The sequence below is a fragment of the Struthio camelus genome, chromosome 3 (assembly GCF_040807025.1).
Source record: "Struthio camelus isolate bStrCam1 chromosome 3, bStrCam1.hap1, whole genome shotgun sequence".
In the NCBI taxonomy this organism is placed as follows: domain Eukaryota; kingdom Metazoa; phylum Chordata; class Aves; order Struthioniformes; family Struthionidae; genus Struthio; species Struthio camelus.
The window spans coordinates 44407467-44431240 of record NC_090944.1 but is presented as its reverse complement, the minus strand read 5'-3'; the positions used below and the strand labels follow the sequence as shown (position 1 = coordinate 44431240).

General features: G+C 40.8%; 1 protein-coding gene across 5 annotated transcripts in view; it reads right to left on the bottom strand.

Annotated features, from left to right (window-relative positions):
* MEI4 (meiotic double-stranded break formation protein 4) overlaps window positions 1-23774 on the bottom strand; it is a 145855-nt gene that overhangs the window by 46913 nt on the left and 75168 nt on the right. For 4 of the 5 annotated variants that reach the window (XM_068937588.1, XM_068937589.1, XM_068937591.1 and 1 more), the window contains one exon: window positions 10686-11245. In XM_068937588.1, coding sequence (XP_068793689.1) covers window positions 10686-11245 — 560 coding nt within the window. Of the gene's footprint in view, window positions 1-10685; window positions 11246-19691; window positions 19815-23774 lie in introns of all 5 variants that reach the window. The other variant, XM_068937587.1, reaches the window with a different exon arrangement.

The following is a 23774-nucleotide window of genomic DNA, read 5'->3' as shown; positions in this document are numbered from 1 at the left end:
ACACATTTAAGCAATGGTTTGGGATTCTTATCAAAAACACAACACAAATTTTGCACTTGGGATGTACGACCATCCTCAAATCCCAGAGGATACAACAAGTAGTTTTCTCCTGAGATAAAAAAGCACCACCTTGGTTTAGAAAAAAAAAAATCTGAATTTCTCCTTGAAGAGAAAGACATGCCTTACACAAGAACAGCCCTAGATTTCCATCAGGAAGTAATCAGTGCAGAACCAAATAGCTGAGGTTAGTAATATGATGGGACTAAGGCAGTCACATCAATTCTTTAAATAGCTACCTGATATGGTACACCCAAAGACCAAAAGGAGAGGACAACTCTATGGCCTTTTGTTTAATAATATAGCTGGAATGATAGAAAACAAGACCTAGATGGAACCCAAATGCTTTTACACAGGCATGATAAGTGAAAGACTGAGTTTTGATACAACTGTTCCACACAGTCTCAGCTGCAAACATCACAGTGACTTGCCAAGGACTGTAACACTGGCAACGTGATGCTACAGAAAGTTAAGAAAGCTGTTATGAAAAGTACTCATTGGAAACAGATTCGGAGGCAGAGGAAATACAAAAAAAGTTCTTGATGCATAAAGCCTATCATATTCAATAAAAGCTAGAACTTCCTGTATTCTTGCATTAAGGGCTCTTATTTATTTAATTTGAAAATCAACAGAATGGTAAAAACCATCTCCCATCCCATCACTTTTTTTCTCCACCTAGTAGACATAACCAGTAACTATGAATTTTAGTTAATTACTTGGATAAAAAGAGACACTGACAGCATCTCTTATTAGGCAGAGAGTTTGGTCCTGACAATATAGTGTTACAGGCAGGCTGGAAACCATCCAGGAAACTTCTTTCCCCTATGGTAAGAAAAATCCAGCTAGCTTAGTCTTGTAGCTCTTCAACAATCGTAGCTTCAGTGCATGATGTGTATTAACTGAGGAAGGATGAGGAGCGAAAGGGAACAAAAGTCCAAGAGGCAGACAAAATTTTCTTCGTCCATTCCTCTGTCTGGCTATTCTTATGATCTACTTTCCCGAAGGAAATAAGAGTCAGTCAATGTAGTGATTGCTTCAGACTTCTGTGCTTTAGAAGACAATGGATTTTGATTATAATTTGACTGAAATAGGTCTCTACATAGGACAACGGATTGCTAAGAAAACTTAATTCAATGATCAACAGATTCAAACATTGACTCTTTTACTAGACCATAAAATCCTGGTATCACATTTTAATATTTATACAAATGAACTGCTATTCCACTATATAAGCAAAGTTCTTCAGCCAATGAAAATGCACTTTGTCTCAAGAGCCATGATATTCCCCCTGGAATTCAATTAATTTAGGAAAACTGAAGCCCACTAATTTCATAGTTGGAAAGCACTGGAAACATGAGCAAATCTATTTTTAAATATTATTTGCCCCTGAGCAGGCAAAACTGATGAGTCAAGTACTCTCCTGGCAGTTGCTGACAAAAGAGATTGCAAACTATATATGTCTAGGGGAATTTATTGTCACCAACAGTTAATCTGAGCACTGCTGCATGTAATAAAGTTATCAGAATAAGTTATGGTTACTGTGTTCTAGGCAATTTCAGTCATTAATGAATGATATAATTGCATCCCAGATAAAAAGTTGAAAACCTTGGTTCTGATTAATTTTTATTTTTTAATATGCACAAACATGCTTCCACACATTTCATAAGTACTAATGATAATTAAACATTTCTCACTATCTGCTTTTCACTGTGCTATATTTCAATCCGATACTTCCATGAAGAATTGTTACTACTTTCTCAGAAAAAATTCCTGAAAGGGCATTAAGGTACTACTTAGAATTCTCACATTTACTTTTCTACTAAATATATCACCAGTAACATCTAAGTTTTTGTAAAATTGTACGTAAAGACTTTTAGATTGAACAGAAAAAAGAAAAAAAGAACAAGCAATGAAAGCCCAAACAGGACGGAGAAGTCCCTGGACACTAGGTTCATGTCTTGGTATGCATTCAGATATTCCAACACAAATTATTTTAGGTAGGATAGCCAATTTCCTATGGGGCAAGGGAAAAAAGAAATGGAAATAGCACATAACCTTTGTCTAAGTGGAGTGGGCAATTCTTGACAACATCTTCTGAGGACAGCATTGATGTGTTAAATATAGCACCAGAAGAAGCAAACAATCACTATTTACTGAAATGCATTTTTTTTTTCTTTCCAGGTCCTATCTGAAAGATTATGACAGTGTGACAATGGCAGATGAATGAGGGATTTTTTTGAAGAGGGACATCAGAAAGTTATCTCTTCTGAGAGCCCTAAACACCTTAACTTTACTCTAGAATCCTGAAAACAATGTAGCATCTCTTCCATTTCAGTGTTTTGATTAACTCCTTAAAACAAGAGATCCAAAACACAGACAGAGATCTCCATATAGCCCCCAGTGCAAAGACCAGGATCTTTTGGCACATAACTGATGTATTAGCTATGCCTTGAGTTACAGTATCAGCTGCACTTAAAAGAAGTATTAGCCAGTACTGATATTTTGCCAACAATGCTGAGGCACCACTAAAGATCACACACTCGAGATTACATAAATACTACATAATTCAGCACCCTGTGACTGTATTTGGCCATTACAGCTTAGTAAACAGCTTAAATGCACTGAAGGAAGCTAGATGAGAGAATATTTTTCTTCTCTCTCCAAAGTAGAGTGAGACTCTAAACTCAACAATAATTGTTTTATCCTTGTTTTGAACAGCTGTATATACAAGGGATAGAAATAAGATATGTATAGTTATTGAATTTCTATTGCAGAGACTTGACTTTTAAAACTGATTTCACATGCTATGAAACTAGAAAGCTCAGGTTTACTAGAGAGGATGCATGGGATCCAGAATGCTGCCCATGAAAAAATAATTGTCTGTCCTCTCAAGTGACCTACTGCAATGACCTGTGCAAAATCCTCAATTGAAGCATGCAATATATATGCTGTTCTGAATAGCACTGGGGGTTAGAAATCCTGCAATGCCTCTAATTTGAACTTCCTGAAATAAGAAAAATCATCCCTGGTTCCAAGGCATTCTGGACAACAGAGATGCACCTCAACAGAACAGGCCCATCTCAGTGCCAGTGGGCAAGTGACACATGACGGAGATGTTCATAGATGAACAAACAGGATAGATGCACATTCACTGTGTCCCTGTAGAGGAAGAAGGAGGTAGCTGTTGTCACTTCCCAAACAGGTAGATCAAGCAAAACAAAAGAAAGAGAAGAGGCAAAGTTCCTCCTCCACTGGAGCTGCGATTGCATACCGCAGCTTCTACAGAAGTTTTCTGTAGGGGAAGTAATGCCCATTTTGTCAGGTACCAGAGAACAGTTGATTTAAAAAGCAGAGCTGGTGGCTCTAGGAACTGAATCCAGTCTCACATAACTTTCTGTACGCGACAGCGTTTCTCTTATTCATTTAAAGGAGGACTAGCAAAGAACTTGTATAAATAGGACAGCGGTTTTGCTGACAGTGGAGTGACTTTTAACATGAATGATTCACAGGCTGAAAGGTAAAGCATCAACAGCAATACACCCATGTGGACCTCTAGGTTGTCCTCTCGCTGTTGAATACTCACGAACTGGTGACAAACTCAGTACTTGATCCTAGATTAGCAGCAACTATCAGAGATTTTGCAATATAAAAGCAACCACTCATTTGTACCGGAATAGACATAAGATCAAGCTTCAGATCCTCACAAGCTTTCCTATGGTAGCTATACAGGACTGCAAGATCATGCCAGACAGAGGTTGTAGAGGTAGGCCTTCTAGTAGAAGATTCAGCCTTGCAGCACGGAGGCTACACCTTTAGTAGCTGTGATTTAAGACTCCTTCTAAAAGGCATCTTCCAAAACATCAGGTGTGCTTAACAGCTGTATATAGACTCCTGAGCTGCCTCCCCGAAGACAGGAGAAAGTAGGAAAAGAAAGGGAAATTCAAGAGGCTACTTTTATTTGTAGTCCTTTGATTTTAAGTAGTTTTATATTTTAAGTACATTTCCTTTTATTCTACCTTTCATTGACTTTTTTTTCTCCTTTTAACATTTATGTCAATTTGGAGTTTCAGGTCAAAAACTTTTAGCCAAAAATGCACAGCTTTAGGCAACTGAATCCACACAGAGAAATGGTGAGTAAGTGTCTTTGCAGGTTTCTACAGTACTTTCACTGCTTTAGAAATAGAAACATCTCAAATAACGGGACTCAACAGTTACAGCGCATCACTCTGCTACTGTTTTTTTCCCCCTTTACATCTAATGTAATCTCTTCTCCAGTTCTCAAAAGTCTTTTAAGTTATTTAATCTGCTCTGCGAAATGCTGGCATTGCTTTTGGAGCTAAGGCCTTAAAAGTAATCCACAGCCATTTTGCCCTTTTTTCACTTTTTGAAGCTGTTTTTCACAGCCCTTTGTCCTCCCTGACAGTTTTGTAGACAAGAATGGCAAAAGGAGAGTTGAGTCAAGTTGATGGCTGCATGTATAAGCGCTTTTCAACAGTCAGTAGCGTTAGATACAACAAAATTTCTAATGTTTTTATACTGCAGATATTTAAGCGTCCTCCTGGATTCAAAATTCATGCAACTTACCATACTTTCCAGATGACAGCATTGTAATTAATAATAATTTTATTTTAAACCTATAACATTGATATTTCAATCCCCACTTGAATAAACAGTGATGATTAAAACTAAAACATAAAGTGTCTCTGGGAGTTATCTGTTACACAGCACATGAAGAATTAGTTGCATAATTTCCACTGCTAATTCTAAATTCCACCTATTTTCATTTGTGAACCAATTTCAAAAAAAGCTGAAAAAACTTTTTTTTTGATAAAGTTTTATACTTTGATTACTACATATAACATTTTCACCTTTTCCCTGGAGACCTAGGAACTACCAGAATTATCTCTCACTAATTGGCTTATACAACTTCTAAACTGTTTGAAAACTGTTTGACTAAAATAATAGCTGTGGTTCATATCAACAGCCAAGTCAATCTTGCGGTCATAAAATCACAGAATCACAGAATCGTTTAGGTTGGAAGGGACCTCTGGAGATCATCTAGTCCAGCCTCCCTGCTCAAGCAGGGTCACCTAGAGCACATTGCCCAGGATCACATCCAGGCGGGTTTTGAATATCTCCAGCGAAGGAGACTCCACCACCTCTCTGGGCAACCTGTGCCAATGCTCTGTCACCCTCACAGTGAAGAAGTTTTGCCTCAGGTTCAGATGGAACTTCCTGTGGTTCAGTTTCTGCCCATTGCCTCTTGTCCTGCTGCTGGGCACCACGGAGAAGAGACTGGCCTCATCCTTTTGACACTCCCCCTTCAGATACTTGTACACGTTGATGAGATTGCCTCTCAATCTTCTCTTCTCCAGGCTGAACAGGCCCAGCTCTCGCAGCCTTTCTTCAGAGGAGAGGTGCTCCAGCCCTCTAATCATCTTGCTAGCCCTCCGCTGGACTCTCTCCAGGAGCTCCACGTCTCTCTTGCACTGGGGAGCCCAGACCTGGACACAATACTCCAGGGGAGGCCTCACCAGGGCCGAGGAGAGGGGCAGGATCACCTCCCTCCACCTGCTGGCAACACTCTGCCTCATGCACCCCAGGAGACCGTTGGCCTTCTTGGCCACAAGGGCACACTGCTGCCTCATGCTTAACTTGCTGTCCACCAGCACTCCCAGGTCCTTCTCGGCAGAGCTACTTTCCAGCAGGTCAACCCCCAGCCTGTACTGGTGCAGGGGATTACTCCTGCCTAGGTGCAGGACCTTGCACTTGCCTTTGTTGAACTTCAGGAGGTTCCTCTCCGCCCACCTCTCCAGCCTGTCCAGGTCCCTCTGAAGGGCAGCACAGTCTTCTGGTGTGTTAGCCTCTCCCCCCAGTTTAGTATCATCAGCAAACTTGCTGAGGGTGCACTCTGTCCCTTCCTCCAGGTCATGGATGAATGCATCGAACAAGACTGGACCCAGGACTGACCCCTGGGGGACACCACTAGCCACAGGCCTCCAACTTGACTCTGCGCCTTTCACCACAACCCTCTGAGCTCGGCCATCCAGCCAGTTCTCAAGCCACCTCACTGTCCACTCGTCTAGCCCATGCTTCCTGAGCTTACCTAGGAGGATGTGATGGGAGACAGTGTCAGAAGCCTTGCTCAAGTCCAGGTAGACAACCTCCACTGCTCTCCCCTCATCTACCCAGCCAGTCATTCCGTCACAGAAGGCTATCAGATTGGTCAAGCATGATTGCCCTTTGGTAAATCCATGCTGACTACTCCTGATCACCTTCTTGTCCTCCACATGCTGAGTGATGACCTCCAGGAGGAGCTGCTCCATCACTTTTCCGGGGATGGAGGTGAGGCTGACAGGCCTGGAGTTCCCTGACTCCTCCTTCTTGCCCTTTTGGAAGACTGGGGTGACATTGCCTTTCTTCCCGGCCTCAGGCACCTCTCCTGATCTCCAGGACCTTTCCAAGATGATGGAGAGTGGCCTAGCAATAACATCCGCCAGCTCCCTCAGCACTCGTGGGTGCATCCCATCGGGACCCATGGATTTATGGATGTCAAGTTTGGACAAAAGATCTCTAACCCGATCCTCCTCCACCAAGGGAGAGTCTTCCTTTCTCCAGCCTTCCTCTCTTGTCCCCAGGGTCTGGAATTCCTGAGGGCTGGCCTTAGCAGTGAAGACGGAAACAAAGAAGGCATTCAGCAACTCTGCCTTCTCTGTATCCTTCGTCACCAGGGCACCCGCCCCATTCAGCAGCGGGCCCACATTTTCCCTAGTCTTCCTTTTGCTCTTGATGTATTTGAAGAAGGCCTTCTTGTTGTCCTTGACATCCCTTGCCAGATTTAATTCCAAATGGGCCTTCCTTGTCGCATCCCTGCATACTCTGACAATGTCCCTGTATTCCTCCCAAGTGGCCTGTCCCCTTTTCCACATTCTCTAGACTTCCTTCTTCTGTTGCAGTTTTGCCAGGAGTTCCTTGCTCATCCATGCAGGTCTCCTGCCTCCTTTGCTCGACTTCTTACTCAGAGGGATGCACCTATCTTGAGCCTGGAGGAGGTGATGCTTGAATATTAACCAGCTTTCTTGGACCCTTCTTCCTTCTAGGGCCCTTCCCCATGGGATTCCTCGAAGTAGGTTCCTGTAGAGGCCAAAGTTAGCTCTCCTGAAGTACAGGGTTACAATCTTACTTATTGCCCAGTGTCCTCCTCACATGATCCTGAACTCCACCATCTCATGGTCACTGCAGCCAAGGCTACCCCCAACCTTCACATCTCCTTCTTTGTTTGTTAGTACAAGGTCTAGCATTGCACCTCTCCTTGTTGGCGTCTCCACCACCTGAGTCAAGAAATTATCATCAGTCCTCTGCAGGAACCTCCTCGACTGTTTGTGCCTAGCTGTGCTGTCTTCCCAGCAGATGTCAGGGTGGTGGAAGTCTCCCATGAGTACCAGGGCCTGTGATCGTGAGGCTACTTCCAGCTGTCGGTAGAAGGCCTCATCGATGACTTCCTCCTGGTCAGGTGGCCTGTAGTAGACCCCCACAACAGTGTCACCCATGTTAGTCTGCCCTTTAATCCTTACCCATAGGCTCTCCACTTGCTCTTCATCCACCCCGAGGCAGAGCTCCATACATTCTAGCTGCTCCCTCACATAAAGAGCAACTCCACCACCTCGCCTTCCTGGCCTGTCTTTCCTAAAAAGCACATAGCCATCCATGACAGCATTCCGGTCATGTGAACTATCCCACCATGTCTCTGTCACTGCAATGAGATCACGGCCCTGCGACCGCACACAGATCTCTAACTCTTCCTGCTTATTCCCCATGCTGCGCGCATTGGTATACAGGCATTTCAGAGAGCCAGTCAAGCACGCAGGCTTCCCAGAAGAGGTGCAAGAGGATCCTCCATAGCCATGTTCCATGCTGTCTCCCCTGGCTGCATGCACCCGCTGGAGGCATCCTGACTTGAGCAGTGTTTTACTGACTCCCCTGCCACTATACCACTCCCCTTCCCCCATCTTGCCTAGTTTAAAGCCCTCCGTACCAGGCTGGCCAATCTGTTGGCAAAGACACGTGTGCCCCGCTTGGTAAGGTGGATCCCATCGCTCCCCATCAGCTGTTGATCTTCAAACAGCATTCCATGGTCATAGAAACCAAAGCCCTGTTGCCAACACCAGCGGCGCAGCCAGTTAACTTGGAAAACTCGTCTACTCCTCCTCCCGTCCTTTCCCCTCACAGGCAAGATTGAGGAGAAAACGACCTGGGCTCCCAGACCCTTGACCACCATCCCCAGAGCTCTGAAGTCCTGTTTGATGGTTTCCAATTTGCCTTTCGTGTCGTTAGCACCCACGTGGAAGATCAGCAGAGGGTAGTAGTCCGACGCGTGGACAAGCCTTGGCAGCCTTTCCACGACATCTCTTATTCGAGCCCCTGGCAGGCAGCAAACCTCTCTGGACAAGAGGTCAGGTCGGCAGAGAGGTGCCTCTGTCCCCTGCAGCAGGGAGTCACCCACAACTCCTCCTTGAGGAGGAGCAAGAGCCTTTCTCCTTCTACGAGAGGTCACCAGCTTCCAGCCCTCCTCAACAGCGTTATGATGCACCTTTATACACAGTGCTGAGCCCTCTGACAACTCCGCTGCAGTGGGGGCAGGGGACTCCCGGAGCTGAACAGTCTCCGAGAACGCCCTGTCAATCTCCCGCTCATCCTCTCGGATGCTACGCAGCCTACTAACCTCCTCCCGTAACTCCTTTATCTGGTGACGCAACTGGTCAACCACAGCACACCTCACACAGGAGAGCTGACTGTCGGCCCAGGCCTCACGGAGAGGCCCCAGGCACTCCCTGCAGCCTGACACCTGCAGGGCTGCATCTGCTGTCTGAGGGTCTGTCTGGGTTGAAGCCTCAGACACAGCCGATGCAGCACCTCCAGCAGCCACCGGGGAACGTGCTCTGCGGCGTGTCATGAAAATATCTCATGAAAAGCCACCTGCTTCAGTGAAGTATGTCCACATAATTTACAAGTGGCATCCTTTCTGTGACTTACTTCACCCTTCTTGAAGGATTTCTAAAAGCACTTTTCAGACTTTAAACTTTACTGATCTAACAGCAGATTTTCCCTCATTTAAGATGCAACCTCTCTCACTAAAACTTTGCTTTTCCTTCTTTCCTTTCTCCAAACTTCTCCACTCCACAACTAATCTGCTTGGATAATCGCTTAGATATTCTCCTATAATTTTTATATACACACACACACGTTTTTAAATATTCTCTTTTGGGTAGTGGGAAGGATCAGATGGAAAAACTGGATATCATCATTATGAAGGAATCTTCACTGATCACCGCTTTTGTTATGGATCCTGCGATTACATAAAAAATAGGAGGAGTCACACCTGCATGACTACATTCCCGGCACCGCATAACCAGGATGTTTGATGGCCCACGTCCTTTTGAAATACTGGTCAGGGACACCTCTAAGTATCACACCAAGCCGACACTGAAATAGAAGGCACTATGGTATTAGAGATACAAGGCTCTAGTTCTGGAAAAATTTCAGTGTATGAATAGTTCATTTTGAATGCTTTAATTTTGGTACTTATAATCAAAATATGGATGTATCCTCCCCAACACCTTTTTTTTTGTTTTGTTTTGCTATGGATATTTCTTTGCCATTAGCATTCTAGGCTAAAAAAGTGGGTGGGATTCATTAAGATAAATGCATGCATATGTCTACAGATGTAGCATATGTCTAAGCTCTCATTTTACCTCAAAGGAACTGGAGAGCCCATCCTAAAATAAGCACACAGTAACTTCTGAGCTGAAACATTCTTCAGGCTTCACTGATTAGAAGGATATGATCTTCATTGATTATAATGGGGGTATAGTTACTTACACGCAGACACCAAACTTAAATGTCTAAATCCTAAACAATCTCACTGTTTTTGTTTCAAGTCACTCTAAACGATAGAATAAAAATCAAAAATTCTAAGGACATAAAATGAAATGCATTAGTGGTGTAAAGTCTTGCTAAGAGAAGCTAGAGATGTGCCAACCGGATGAGGAAACTAATAAGGTGGTGTATGGAAGAATATGAAGTGATTCATATAGAAAAAATATAGCCCAGTCCTGTTTGTTTCAAGTGCCAGGGACATGGCATTCTGGTATTTGTTCCTCACTTGTTAATTTATTTTTAAATGCTTATTTGCAAACTTCTAGAAAGTGACAGAGGGATTCTTCTGAGGCAAACCAAAATATTTAATCTAGGTGCATAAAAAAGGACAAACAACTGTTCACTCATTACTTTGTGAATATCTACACTATATCCACACATAGCAAGAGAAATATGTTTCTCACTTGTTATTTTCTATAAATTTGTTTAATTTGCCTTTTTAAAAGTTTTACCAGACCCTATATGCAGGAATAGAGGAGGTGAACTTGCATGCTAGAGCAACACCTTTTTTAAAGAACTTTTTAAAACGCTTTGAAGCATTTATTGGCTATTTCAAAAAAAAATAACAAATACAAAAATGATCTATTCTACAAAAAGCTCTTCAGAATATCATAAGCCAAACTAATATTAACAAAATCCATGAGAGCTTTACATTATGCTGAAAAGATATAGAAAAATTGCTTTAAACTTACCCTATTGGTACTGCTGTTTCTCAGAATAATCTGAATTAATTTTTTCTTAAATTCTTCCAGCTTCTTGAAACACTTTTTCAGAACATGATTAGATAATTCATTATCAGCTATTAAACTGATCAAAACACAAATTGCTTCAGTGAGAATATCTGAAACTGGAAATTTAGGACTGTTGTAAAAAACAGTCAGGCCATCAAGCAACTGAGACACAGAACTGCACATGGTGAAAGAATCATTTTCAAGCTTCGTCAAGTCTGCTTGCAGAATTCCTATTTCTGACAGTCTTTTTATTTCAAGTAGATGTTGCAAAAACTGTACTGGAGCAGTGAGAGGTTCTTCGTTGTTAGCACAGCAAAGATTCAATGGGGGAACTATTTCCAAGCAATATTTAGAAGTGTCAAGAATATGTTCAGACTGGTGAAAATCAGAAGCTATGCCTAAAGAATCGAATGTATAGTCATGAGATACATCACACCCAGAGTCTTCTAGCTGGCTTGAGTAACTCGTAGGGTATGTGCATTCCTGATCCAGAAGATTTTCAGCAGAAGCATCTGGTTTTCCTGAAATACAAACGTGAAAGTTATATTTATAATACTGAAGACGCTTTCATAAGCATGTATTTATTTCCTTCTCCTTTTACTTCCATGCAAAATCACAAGTCATACACGTATGCTTGTTCCCAATGAATTCCATAGTACTAGAATTTAGTTGGGGAGGAAGGTGATGTGTTTAAATTAAAGTCAAAACTTTTAGAAGATATTGCCTATTTGTGAACCACATGTCTCATGCAGATAGAAGTATTAACAGCAATGTTGAGTTTAGAAATCCTGATGCATTCAGAGTCTTCACACGGACAATTTAAGGGGACATCTGTAGGCCCATGAATTCCTGGGAAGGAAATGTATGCAAATTCTGCCTGTTAAAATATTTTTCGCTGCTTCTATCCTCAAGAACTTAGGTTGCTTTTAGAAAACAGTTAAGGTCTGTTATTGTAATTGCATCAGATAAGTAGTCTTCCCAATCTGTAGGAATATTTTTACATTGAGAGGCTTTGTTTGTTTGTTTCTTGCTTTTAACTTTACAATTTAAGCAAATGAAATGGGTTGATTTGTTTATTTCCTTTTACGTTGTGGAATGGAAAAATTCTCACAAGCGTATCTGGTGGGATTCATTTCAGCAGATGTACCTGCGCTATTGAGGTCTACCTCTAAACTGCTCACCGAGTTCCCTTTGCACTCAGTGTGCACTTCTGGTCTAGTTGAAGCATCTGCATTAGGAGAAGATGGCATACTAATCATCCCTGACTATATATATAAAAAAAAAAATCTAGACAATTAGCTCCTAAGATATCTGAAGCTGTGCTTTAACTATGGGTTTTCAGATGATGCTAAAAAAATTCAATGCCTGGGAGAATATGCAATTTTTCTCTGCATGGCAGAAAGTATCCTCGCTTTGTTCTTATATCCTCCATCTTGTCATCGTTACTCTGCTAGAAAGATTTTTAGTTTGACTTAGTACACCATTTTTATGTTACTATCCACTCACAAACAGAAAATCTGTGAGTTTTGTTTATCCTGAGGAAAAGAAAAACAGCATTCCAGAATGGATCACATATATAAACACGTTAAAAAAAAAATTCCCCAAAATCATAATTATACAAATTAGTCTTAGAAACACATACTGTAGGTACGTGGGCCTGCAGTATCTTGCAAACTTGCCTTTTATATACAGTCCTTCTAACAAGACATAGAAAAAGAATCCAAAATGTTAAGCCAACCTCTATTACTGCTTAAAAAAGAAACAACAGAAAAGCAAGCTTTTTGTCAGCAGAACAAACCTTCTATCATTTTGTATGGCTCATAAAATGCTTCAACTGAAAGAGATTAAAGTAACAATAATAAAAATCCAGGTTGAAGACTTTGCAGAGCCATGGCAACAATTTGTCAATCTTTATACGCCTCCTAATTTTTCTTATACACTAATTACTAAAATATATATTGTTGCATATGTAACCTTAATTATTTCAAAGGATATTTCTAGAAGAGTATAATCAGATGTTCTATCAAATGTGAATATTCTGCAGTTATAGTAAAGTTGACCTATTACCTTTGATACATGTTTCATGAGGGTAATGATTTGGCTAATCAAGTTCAGGATCAATGTACTAATTTTCCTTTACTTTTCTTTCTTACTCCCTAAATGCTCAAGATGGTCAAAGCACAAAAAAAAAAATCAAAGACACATCCTCATTCTAGTGCAAACTGAGAAATATGTAATGAAGGTATTATGCCTCAAATGATTTTAGGAAGAAAATTGAGGCAGAGGGGAAAAGAAAGGTAAAAGAAAAAAAAAAAAAACTTTTAATGTTTTCTTTGCCTTCTTTGAAGCTAAGCACAGCCTGTTCTTTTCACGTCAGAGTTTGTTACTAACTCAAGGTGGATTTATCAGATGATTTGTCTGTTAACGTGTCATGGGGATTATTTGGTCCCATCCCCCTGCTCAAGCACTGTCACCTAGAGTAGGTTGCCCAGGACCCTGTCCAAACCAATTCTGAATACCCCCAGATATGGAGACCCCACAATCTCTCTGGGCACCCTGTTCCAGTGTTCAGCCACTCTTACAGCAAAGAAGTGTTTTCTTGTGTTCAGGTAGAATTTCCTGGGTTTCAGTTTGCACCCTTTGCCTCTCGTTCTGTCACTGGGCACCCATGGGAAAAGTACAGCCCCATCCTCTTTACACCCTCCCTTCAGATATACACACATTGGCACAATCACACTCTCAGTCTTCTCCAGGCTGAACAATCTCAACTCTCTCAGCTTCCCCTCATATGAGGGATTCTTTTAGTCATCTTGGTGGCCTTTGCTGGGCTTGATCCAGTAAATCCATGTCTCTCTTGCAGTGGGGAGACCACAACTGGACATAGCACTCCTGCTGAGTAGAGGAGTAGGATCACCTCTCTTGACCTGCAGGCAACACTCTTCCTGACGCACCCCAGGATGCTGTTGGCCGTCTTTGCTATGAAGGTCCATTACTGGTTCACGATCAACTTGTTGTCCACCAGGAACCCCAAGTCCTTCTCTGTAAAGCTGCTCTCCAGTTGGTTAGACCCCCATCAGTTAACCCCAGTACTGGTGCATGGGGTTAGTCCTCCCCAGGGGCAGCACTTCACACTTTCCTTCATTGAAAGTCAGAAGGTTCCTCTCTGCCCATCTCTCCAGCCTGTTGAGGTCTCTCTGAACGGCAACATAACCACCTGGTGTATCAGCCACTCCTTCCAGTTTTGTGCCAACAGTAAACTTGCTGAGGGTGCTTTCAGTCCCATCATCCAAGTTGTTAATGAATATTATTCATATTGGGCATTGGCCCAGTATCGACCCTTACGGGACACTAGCAATGACCGGCCTCCTGCTGGACTTTGTGTTGCTAATCATAATCCTCTGAGCTTGGCAATTCAGCCAGTTTTCATTTCACCTCATTGCCCACCTATATAGCCCACACCTCATCAGCTTGTCTATGAGGACTTTAGGGGAGAAAGTGTCATAAAGTCAAGATTTGCATCCACTGCTCTCCCCTCATCCACCAAGCCAGTCATCTCATCAGAGAAGGCTATCAGGTTGGTTAAGTATGATTTCCCCTTCATAAATTCATGCTGACTACTCACAATCACCTTCCTGTCCTTCATGTGTCTAGAAATAGTATTCGGAACCAGTTGCTCCAACACCTTCCCAGGAATCAAGATGAAGCTGACCAGCCATACCTTCCCAGATCCTCCTCCTTGCCCTTCTTGAAGACAAGAGAACATTTGCTCTCTTTCAGTCCTCAGGAACCTCTCCTGATCACCATTACTTTTCAAAATTAATCAAGAGTGGCCTCACAGCGACATCAGCCAGCTCCCTCAGCACTCCCAGGTATGAGCCATAAAGGCCCATGGACTTGCATAAATTCAGTTTAAGTGTTCCCTAAGCTTATCTCCCTCAACCAAGCGTAAGTCTTCATTGCTCCAGACTTCTCCTCTGGTCTCAGGGGCTTGGGATTCCTAAAGGCTGGTCTTACCAATAAAGACTGAGGAGAAGATGACATTCAGTACCTCTGTTTTAGTTCTGTGTCCTTCGTCATCAGGGTACCACTGCATTTAGTAGCAGGCCCACATTCTCTCTAGCCTTCTTTCTGCTATTAATGTTCTTATAGAAGCCTTTCTTGTTGCCCTTCAGATCCCTTGCCAGCATCAAATCCAGGTGAGCTTTAGCAAACCTAACCCCATTCCTGCACACTTGGACAGTGTCTCTATATTCCTCCAAAGTCACCTGTCCCCGTTTTCCCTGTTTCTACCCCTTGCACTTCCTTTTATGTTTGACGTTTGTCAGGAGCAACTTGATCATCCATACAGGCCTCCTGCCACCTTTGCTTGGCTTCCTACCTGTTGGGATGAACCATTCTTGAGCTTGGAGGTGATCCTTGAATATCAACCAGTTCTCTTGGATCCCTCTTCCCTCCAGGGCCATAACCCATAGGATTCTTCTGAGCAGGTCCCAAGCAAGACCTTGAACAGGCCAAAGTCTGTTCTCCTGAAGTCCAGGGTTATGCGTATAATTGTGATTTTGTTTCAACATCTCCAACAGATTTTTCATCTCATCTCCAGTAATTCCTTCTTTGCCCTCATGTACACACCAATATAGTTTGTTCTCTCACCATTTTCTAATGTGGCTCTAGAAGAATGTTCTGTTAGCAAATATAACCATTTTGTGTTGACTTCATCAGTGACAAAGACATACCATGCTCACTCTATGCAGTAAAAAGTTACATGAAAGGCAGCAGGATTCACTGCAGTGTAACACATTGCTCATTACAAATATTTGTATATGGCCCTCAGTAAGCAATAAGAAGTGTCTCCTCCTTCACTTGTACTCTTTCTCCTCAAGTCAGGTAAGAAATACTAATAGAGTCAAGAAAAATAAAACACGTAAACTGTTTATCATCAAGCAAACAAGAAAAACATTCAAAATCAAAACTCTCTCTAGCCATCACCTATCTCATATCATCTTCTTCAAAGACACACAAATTGTATTACAAAAGATATTATGTTCATATTATCATTAATAAATTATTTTCATGCCCCATTGTTCAATCTCTATCACTGTAGTTCATATATTACATGTATTTACATTGGGACCTCTGGCCATAAGCACAGTACTGACAACAGACTCCCATGGTACTGCATGCTCTCTATGCCAAAAGATTGCAGTCAAAACAGGCAACAGTCAGAAAAGAAATAAAGAGGAAGAATAACATGCATGGACATGTCAGTGGCATAGGCAAGACTAGAACCCCATCTTCCCAATTCCTGGCTTTGTCACACTTACCAGGACACAAACCGCTTCTCCTCTCACTTTTAGAAAATACATACATTGTTCACATCTTTCACAGTGATCCAAAGCAATACCATATCCCTATGCTTTTATATTCTTAAATAAACAGACAGATTCCCTGACAAGTTAAAAAAGGCATTTTTAACAAGCAAATGTCACTGGGCAGCAATCTACAACATTCTGATCGTTAATGAAAGACTACTCAGAAAAAGTCTATGCAGATTTCAATAAATACACAATTTACAACTGAATTCTGACCATTACTTCAGTTTCTGAAAACATACCAGATGAGTTTTGACCTCAGAAGCAGTATCCTAACTGAATGGAAGCAATTTCTTTTAATTTTTTTTTTTTTTGGGGGGGGGGGGGAGGGGAGTTCCACGACTAACATTCAGGCATACTCAAAATTGAACAGGATCAGTACCAACTGACTCATGATGAAAGAGCTAACTGCCAGGGAAATGAATTGACATTTCCAGGAGGTAAGAGAAGCAAGGCTTATAAGGATAACCTAGCATTTTAGATATTAAAACTGTTCCCAAATGCCCTGGATACCCAAATCTGGAAAGCAAGCAAACAAGCAGTGTACATGGTCTGACTAACAAAAATAAGCATCAGCCTTCCATGTCTTCTTTCCCCAGTGTTTTGAGTAAAAGACATTCCAGAAAAAAAAAAACATATTTTTGTTGGAAAAATAAGTCCTTCTAGGGAGTACATCTCCTCCTGTGAGTATCACTACATTGGTATTTTGTTCAGTTCTTACTCCCACAGGACAATATGAAAATTGCTCAGGGGGAAGTAACATCAAGAGAAGCAAAGCACAGAAATATGTGCAAAACATACATATTTGTTGATCTGCTGAAAGAAAAATGTTGCTAGATGGGGAAGGAAAGTGGAATGAAAGACAGGAAAAAGGGAAGAAAAGTGAAACAGAAATATCTGTGAGAACTGAACTTAAGAAGACAGGAACACCATTTGTCTCCAGAGTGGCCACTGCCAGCTGTGACAAGACAAGGGAATGATCCTATTCAAGGTCCTACCATCTGATGTAAGAAAGCCAGCATTTATAGCACCCATGTGGTGGTGATGGAGGAGAGGATGTTGGGTGTAACGCTGTCTCAGATACTGCATTTCTGGCTGCCACAGACAGGACAGTTTGAATGAGGAAAGCCACCTCCTGTATGCAGTGCAAAATTTAAGAACTGAAGTAAGGTCTTCAAATGATTAAACTGCTGTGGAATTGTAAAATGGCCTTCGAGTCATTTCCAAAACTTAATATACCACAGCAATACTATGAATAAGGATCCTAAATCAGGAAATAGGCTTGAAGTTAGCAGACATGAGAAAATGTGAAGAAAGAATCTGAACTGAAAAGGAAAATAAAAAAAAGAAAACAAATACTCCAGTCTCAAGCATTAGATATTGCTTATATTCTCTTACTTTGGGAGCATATATGTAGATTACCACTTGAAGATCAAAACCAACAATGCTAGACATCGAAAGCTCCCTTAAAACTTGATTACAATTCACAGACTCAGACTTCTAAAAAATATAGTTAAAAGATAATTAAAAAAAATAAGACTAATAACTACACTTTTAGAAAGTTCTAAGTGTACAGTCAATAACTTTTGAAAGGAGAGAAAAACACATGAGAAATGATTCAGCTTTTTCCGCTTCTGTGTTCATTTCTGCTCCACTTCTGGATTTTTCAGGAATCTGTTATCCTTCGTTTGATCTTCACTGACTGATTCGTTACAAGTACACTTTTCATGGATGATGAATCAAATTTATTCTCTTAAAAAAGAAAAAAAAATCTCCTCACATGTCGGTTTTCTTTACCATTTCTTCATAGGCTTACTGTATAAACCTGTCTCTATTCTGTTATTTTCATTATTAACCAAGCTGCTTGTTTCAGAAAAAATAACAACTCCAATTCTTCCTCATGAACTTCTATCTAAGTTCTATCACACTGTCTGAGACACTGTCCTGATCTGAAAGCAAGGCCTACTTCTGTATATATCAAAGTAAGCAATTTTGTCCAAATTTCTCACAGTCAAGTAATTATTATTCAAAGATTTTTGGGGAAAAAAAAAAACTTTCAGGATTCTCTGAAGAAGGAAAAAATTTTAGAAGTTTCACATTGTGCCTCCCTTTGCTTTTTGCAGAAGCACTTTGCATCTGCATTTCAGTGGATTTTTTTTATAAGCAGTTTGGAAAAGAAAACTTTTCTGTTTAAAGGTAAGGTATTTGATACTGACATGCTTTGTCCCATTTAGGAATAATTCACAGAAACATACATAGGATTGAGTACCTAGAATTCTGAAATTGACTGTTTAGTGCCAGGATTTAAAAGTCTGGGAAAACTTGAAAGCAGATATTTCAATCTGTTAGAGATTTTGTTTACACAAAGCATCTACGACATTTGGAATTTAGGAATAACTGAGAAGGATTTTGAGGATATACACATTAATTTTTAGGAGATTTCTGTAGAAGACAGCACAAATCTTTTGTGGTTCAAGTCAAATGAAGAATACTTACGACAAAGACATAAGGAAGGATCGATAATCAGGTGACCAACACACAGATTTTATTCAGCTACCGCTCACCAAGCCAATCTCAAGACCAAAGATCTATACACTCTTTAAAATACTGGACCACATCAATGAAATGACTGGAATTTGAGTTTTAAGCTAGAGAGGGAATATTTCAAGATATTAACTGAACTACCTGTGAAGACTACCTGTCTGAATTGGAAATACAATATTAGATCTTATAAAAATAGCTGGCATCATCAAAAAAACTCAACTGTTCTAAAAGACAATAACTATCAGCCAGTGCAGGCAGCAATGACCTAGATGCTACTGAAATGAGCAGAATACAGTTCCAAAGTTATTCTCTGTGATTTTACAAGGCTGGAATGAGGTGGAGTCCCTCAGAAATCAGTTAGTAGAAACATTCCTAAAAATGATTATTTTCTTGAACATCAAATGTTACAAAAGTTTGCCATTTGTGCATATATACCCATAAACCCACAAAAAAGATCTGCTTGAGGAACTCAAATTTAGGATTCCTGACTGAGCACAATAATTAATTGTGGGCTTTGCACCACCAAATGGAACAAAGTTTGTATATCAATCAGTCTAAAAAGCCTCTTATGTGAAATCCAGAGGCCTAATTAATGGCACTTTAACAGGCATGAACATGAACACCTAAATCCTAACAAAAAAAGACAAAAGAGTATCATTTCTATACTTGAACTTTACTGATACCTGATAGATAGATGAAGGTAGCTGTCAATGAACTTATGCAGAACAGCATGTTTTCATTCACCATTTTGCAGCCACAGATCCTGATACAGAGGCTGAAGTGAGCTTTAATATTTCCAGAGGAAAAGAGACTGACCATTAGCCCCCACATTAGAATTATAAGAGGATCCCAATTACCACAGCCACACTCCTAAACTAGTTTCTACTATATACATATTCAGTTTTCCCACAAACTACCATTCTGCTACCCAAAATAAAGGCAGTGGTCCTGCATTTAATTATGATTTCCACTCGCTTTTATGAACATTATTCCTAAAAAACACCATGCATCAGCAACTTAATGTGCAGCAGGGAAGTTAGAGATAATCACAAACCCTTTCTCTTGGAGCCACAACTGGGTTGTTTCTGTCTCTGAATGGCCTGGAAAGAACAGGATGAACGTCCTCCTCCTTCCCTCTGCCCCAAGTATGTTCTTAGAACAGCTGCAGCAATGCCACCTGACAAGACAGAGAGCATCTGCTTTCAAAGGGAGAAAGCTTCCAAAAGCAGAACAGACCTGCTATCCATCGAAGGAACAGCACTCTGAGATTTCAGTGAATCATTATGCTCCAGCTGGTGTTTTTTTCCAGAGTGCAAATTGACTTATTTAATTATCCTGAAAAGGCCTCAGCTTTCATAAAGTTCCCCATTGTGTCACTACAATTATGGGGAACAGATTTATCTCATCATCTTATTCCAAGAGCCATGTTCCCAAAAAACAGCACTAAAAACATTTTAACCCCATTTTTGTCAACTCACATATCTGTTCTCTCACTTCCTTGCTCCCCTCCTAAATAAATAAAACAAAATACTTCTTAGGTTATGAGACTACTTGCAATGCTGCCCTCGCGCATTAGTACTGTTGGTAGAAAAATGCGAGTACACTAGCACACTTAAGATGTCAAACAACAGTTCATTTTTGAAGCTCTATCTGTTTGATACCATCATGTCTTAGAGAAAAAGATGATATGATGCCTAGATAGACTTAGCTGCCCCTTACGGATCTATATAGAGAGTGTGCCACATTTGCTGAGTGAGGGGGAATCTTTTTGTAGAAACACCACTTCCCTAAGCACCAGACAAAAATAATCAGATCTGTTTTTCATAGTGACATCAAACTAAGTGTTGACTGCTGCCCAGCAGGGAATCCACTCACTTTTAAAAAAGAAGCTAGAAGAAGAAAGAAGCCAGAGATGCCCCTTAGAGCCTCATGATTCTTCTGCAACTGTCCTTTTGCATTCCTTGTTCCCTGCCAAATACCATGGAAAAAAGTGGTGACAGGAAACTACAGTCTAAAAAAAGCAACTCACGCAAACATAGAGTCCTGAAGAAGCAGCTGTACATAAACCAGGATTTTCAAGTTATGGGGGTAGGTTTCTATTCTCCATCCTACAACCACGGTGAAAGAACTGGAATGCTCAGCTATATGCTCTTTTGGGCAGTGGTAAACATTTCACACCAGTTGTACACTTTCTGGGGAGGAAAGTAATTTCTCCCAGTGTACTAATATGTTTTTATTATTACTACTTAGTCTGATTGGGTCTGCTGCTCACTCTACTAAAGAAGCAGCTTCCTTTTCAGGGCTGCAGATAACATATTCATTGAGGAATATGCATATGTTTTGATCTAGTTTTTCTGAATTCAGCTGGTTCATTGTTCTTTTGAAAGTGAGTTGAAAAATCTGACAACAATGATTTTCCTCTACTGCTCCTTTTTTATGTAAGCAGGCAGGAGAAACATCATCAATGACATTATTTAAGTCACTGTGGAGAGTCTTGCCCTTTCAGAGGTTTGAACTGAATTATTCAGAAAAGGTCTTGACCGGCCAACACTTTTCCTTTTCTCATACAAACAGAACATACTGACTCTTTCTCCTTTGTCTCCAGTCAACGCTTACGGTCAAGCACCCAGAAGTTTCTGCCCCCCTCTACCGAACAAGGAACTCATGGAGAAGTAGAATGGAAAAGGGAGCTGAATTCTGTGGCATAAAACACCTAGGCACACCTAAGGGGATTTGTGTACAGTTAAGTTTTATTTCAGCTGCTGGGCTGGTTGGTTACAATCCTGTGTACAATCCTGACTTTCTGCTTTTGCAGAAAATCTGAGCTTCCAGTAAGAGGAAAGTAGACTGAAATGTCTCCATTTACAATAACTTACAAAGGAAACTACTCCTTTTTCCACACATACAGCTAAATGCCTAAAGAAACAAAGTCAGAGAGTAAAGCCGGGGATACAAACTTCTTTTGCCCTCATGTCTTATTCCCTGAAGAAACACAAGTCGCTGTAAATGTCTCAGTGCACAGGAAGCAGAATTTACGGGACAGTATTTTGAAAAGTCAAATGCAGGCTCAGGGCAGCTAAAAATCACACCTTCATGTTAATCACATATTCTGATTCAGAGTTCAGCATCTCCCTAAACAGATACACACACTATGGAAGCATGGGGCTGGTAGCACTCTGCTACTGTGGAGGCTGAGAAAACAGGACAGAACTTCAGTGAATGGAGGATGGACTTCTATTGTAAATTATTAATAAAAGGAAGAATAAACTAATTCTAAAAAAGCATAGGGGAAAAATTTACTTATTAGAGGAGCAAACAGTTCAATAAATTCCTATCCACTAGCTAAGGAAATAATATGAACCAAGATAGAAGGTGAAGCTAAGGAAGAGAGAATATATACCGCGTACAAGTTTTGCTAAAAAAAAGTACCTGGGTAATTCAGTTATAATCCTTCAAGTGTACTGGCCTAAAGCAACAGAGGCAATAAACATTCATCCTCTACAGTATCATTCCCCAAATATATGCTAGGCAAAAAAGCGTAGAGTATTCCATTTATGCCTTCTTGATTTGGAGTAATAGCTGCAAGTTTTTCAGATCTCTTTAACAGAGGCTGCCAAGTAACAATACGATTGCTGATTTGATGAGCTGATAATGGTTAAGGAATCTTGCCTTAGAGGACAGGTGTTTCAGTCCATGAATCAATCCATCAGCTAGTGCTTTTAAGACTGTTTGCTTTGGAATTGCATGAAGAAGACAAAGAGACAGCAGTATGCTCAAATGTTTCATGTTCTTATTCCTGGAAAAATGCCAGTGATTCTCTCTTCTCTCTGTTAAATTTTAATCTTATTCAAAAGAAAGGCAAGAAACTTTGATTAATATGAAACTTGATTTTTTTTTCTACCCATGGACATTCATATTTGTCAGGATAGCCCTGGCAAGGTGAAAAATAATGAATGGAAAATTACAAAAAATTTGCTTTTCTTCCTTGAATGGCTGATGTACAGTCAAAAGTGCCACCATATAAAAAGAATACCGGTGACCTTGTAGTCAGAAAGACGTAGTCAGAAAGACAACTGCACATTGAGTCAAATAATGAGTTTCCAGACACAGCAGAGCCACTGAATATATACCATAGGGATCTTATAAGCAATACAGTAAGCTGTAACAGACAATCTGTTTCGCAGTATGGATTAGATAATCCATAGGCAGGCATGCTCCTCCTCCTCAGCAAGGAAACCCAAACTGTTTTAGGGCCTAGGAGGACAAAAGTCTCATAAGGTGGAATAAAAATAATTTAGACCACGCATCTTTAAAAACAGGTCCTTTGTTCTTTCTCCTGTGTGTACACCACAGTTGCAAAGAGCTCACAAATTTCCCACATCACAAAAATAAATCCCAATGGTCAGTCTCTAATAATTCCTTAAGTCTCTGAAAGACCTACTATTATTATTACTAACAGTAGGCAGGAGAGGAGAGCTCTTGGATTCAGAATGCAGAGCAGGAAAGATACAGCTGCTAAGTGAACCTTGGTTGAAGGACTCAGCTCTTCTGCTCCAAACAGGCAGCAGCAAATGGATATGCAGTATCTGATGCTTAATGCATTTTTTTTTCTTTATGAGATTTTCTGGTGATCGAGTTTGTTAAAGACTGGTGCTCTTGCACCTACAGAAGTGTTAAGCAGAACACAAGAGAGCCAAACAAGAGCTTAGGGTTTGAATTGTTCTAAAAATTACTTTGTTTCAGACAGAGTGCCAAATGCAAAATTGAGACTGGAGAAACAAGTGCAGGAGAAAAAGGATATAAGATATCCCTAGATTACCTGGCCCCAGGATCAAGCCCCCAGTTATCCTCAGCACTAAAGACAACTGCCCTGCTGTGACATTAGGTAGCAAATGCAAGCAATACACCCTTAACAATAAACTATAACAATGGCTTAGTGAATCTATAGTAGCCTTCAGGTGAAGAGGATGGACCACCACATACCACTTTCCTCTTCAACTTAGATTCAAGCTCTTTGTGCTTCCTATCACTGCAGTAGGTACCCCTTAGCTTCTAACCTCTGTGAGTTTGGAAATCTCAGAACTGGCATAGGACACAGGAGAGAAAAATCTTCTCCCTGGAGCAGAGGATTCAGCAG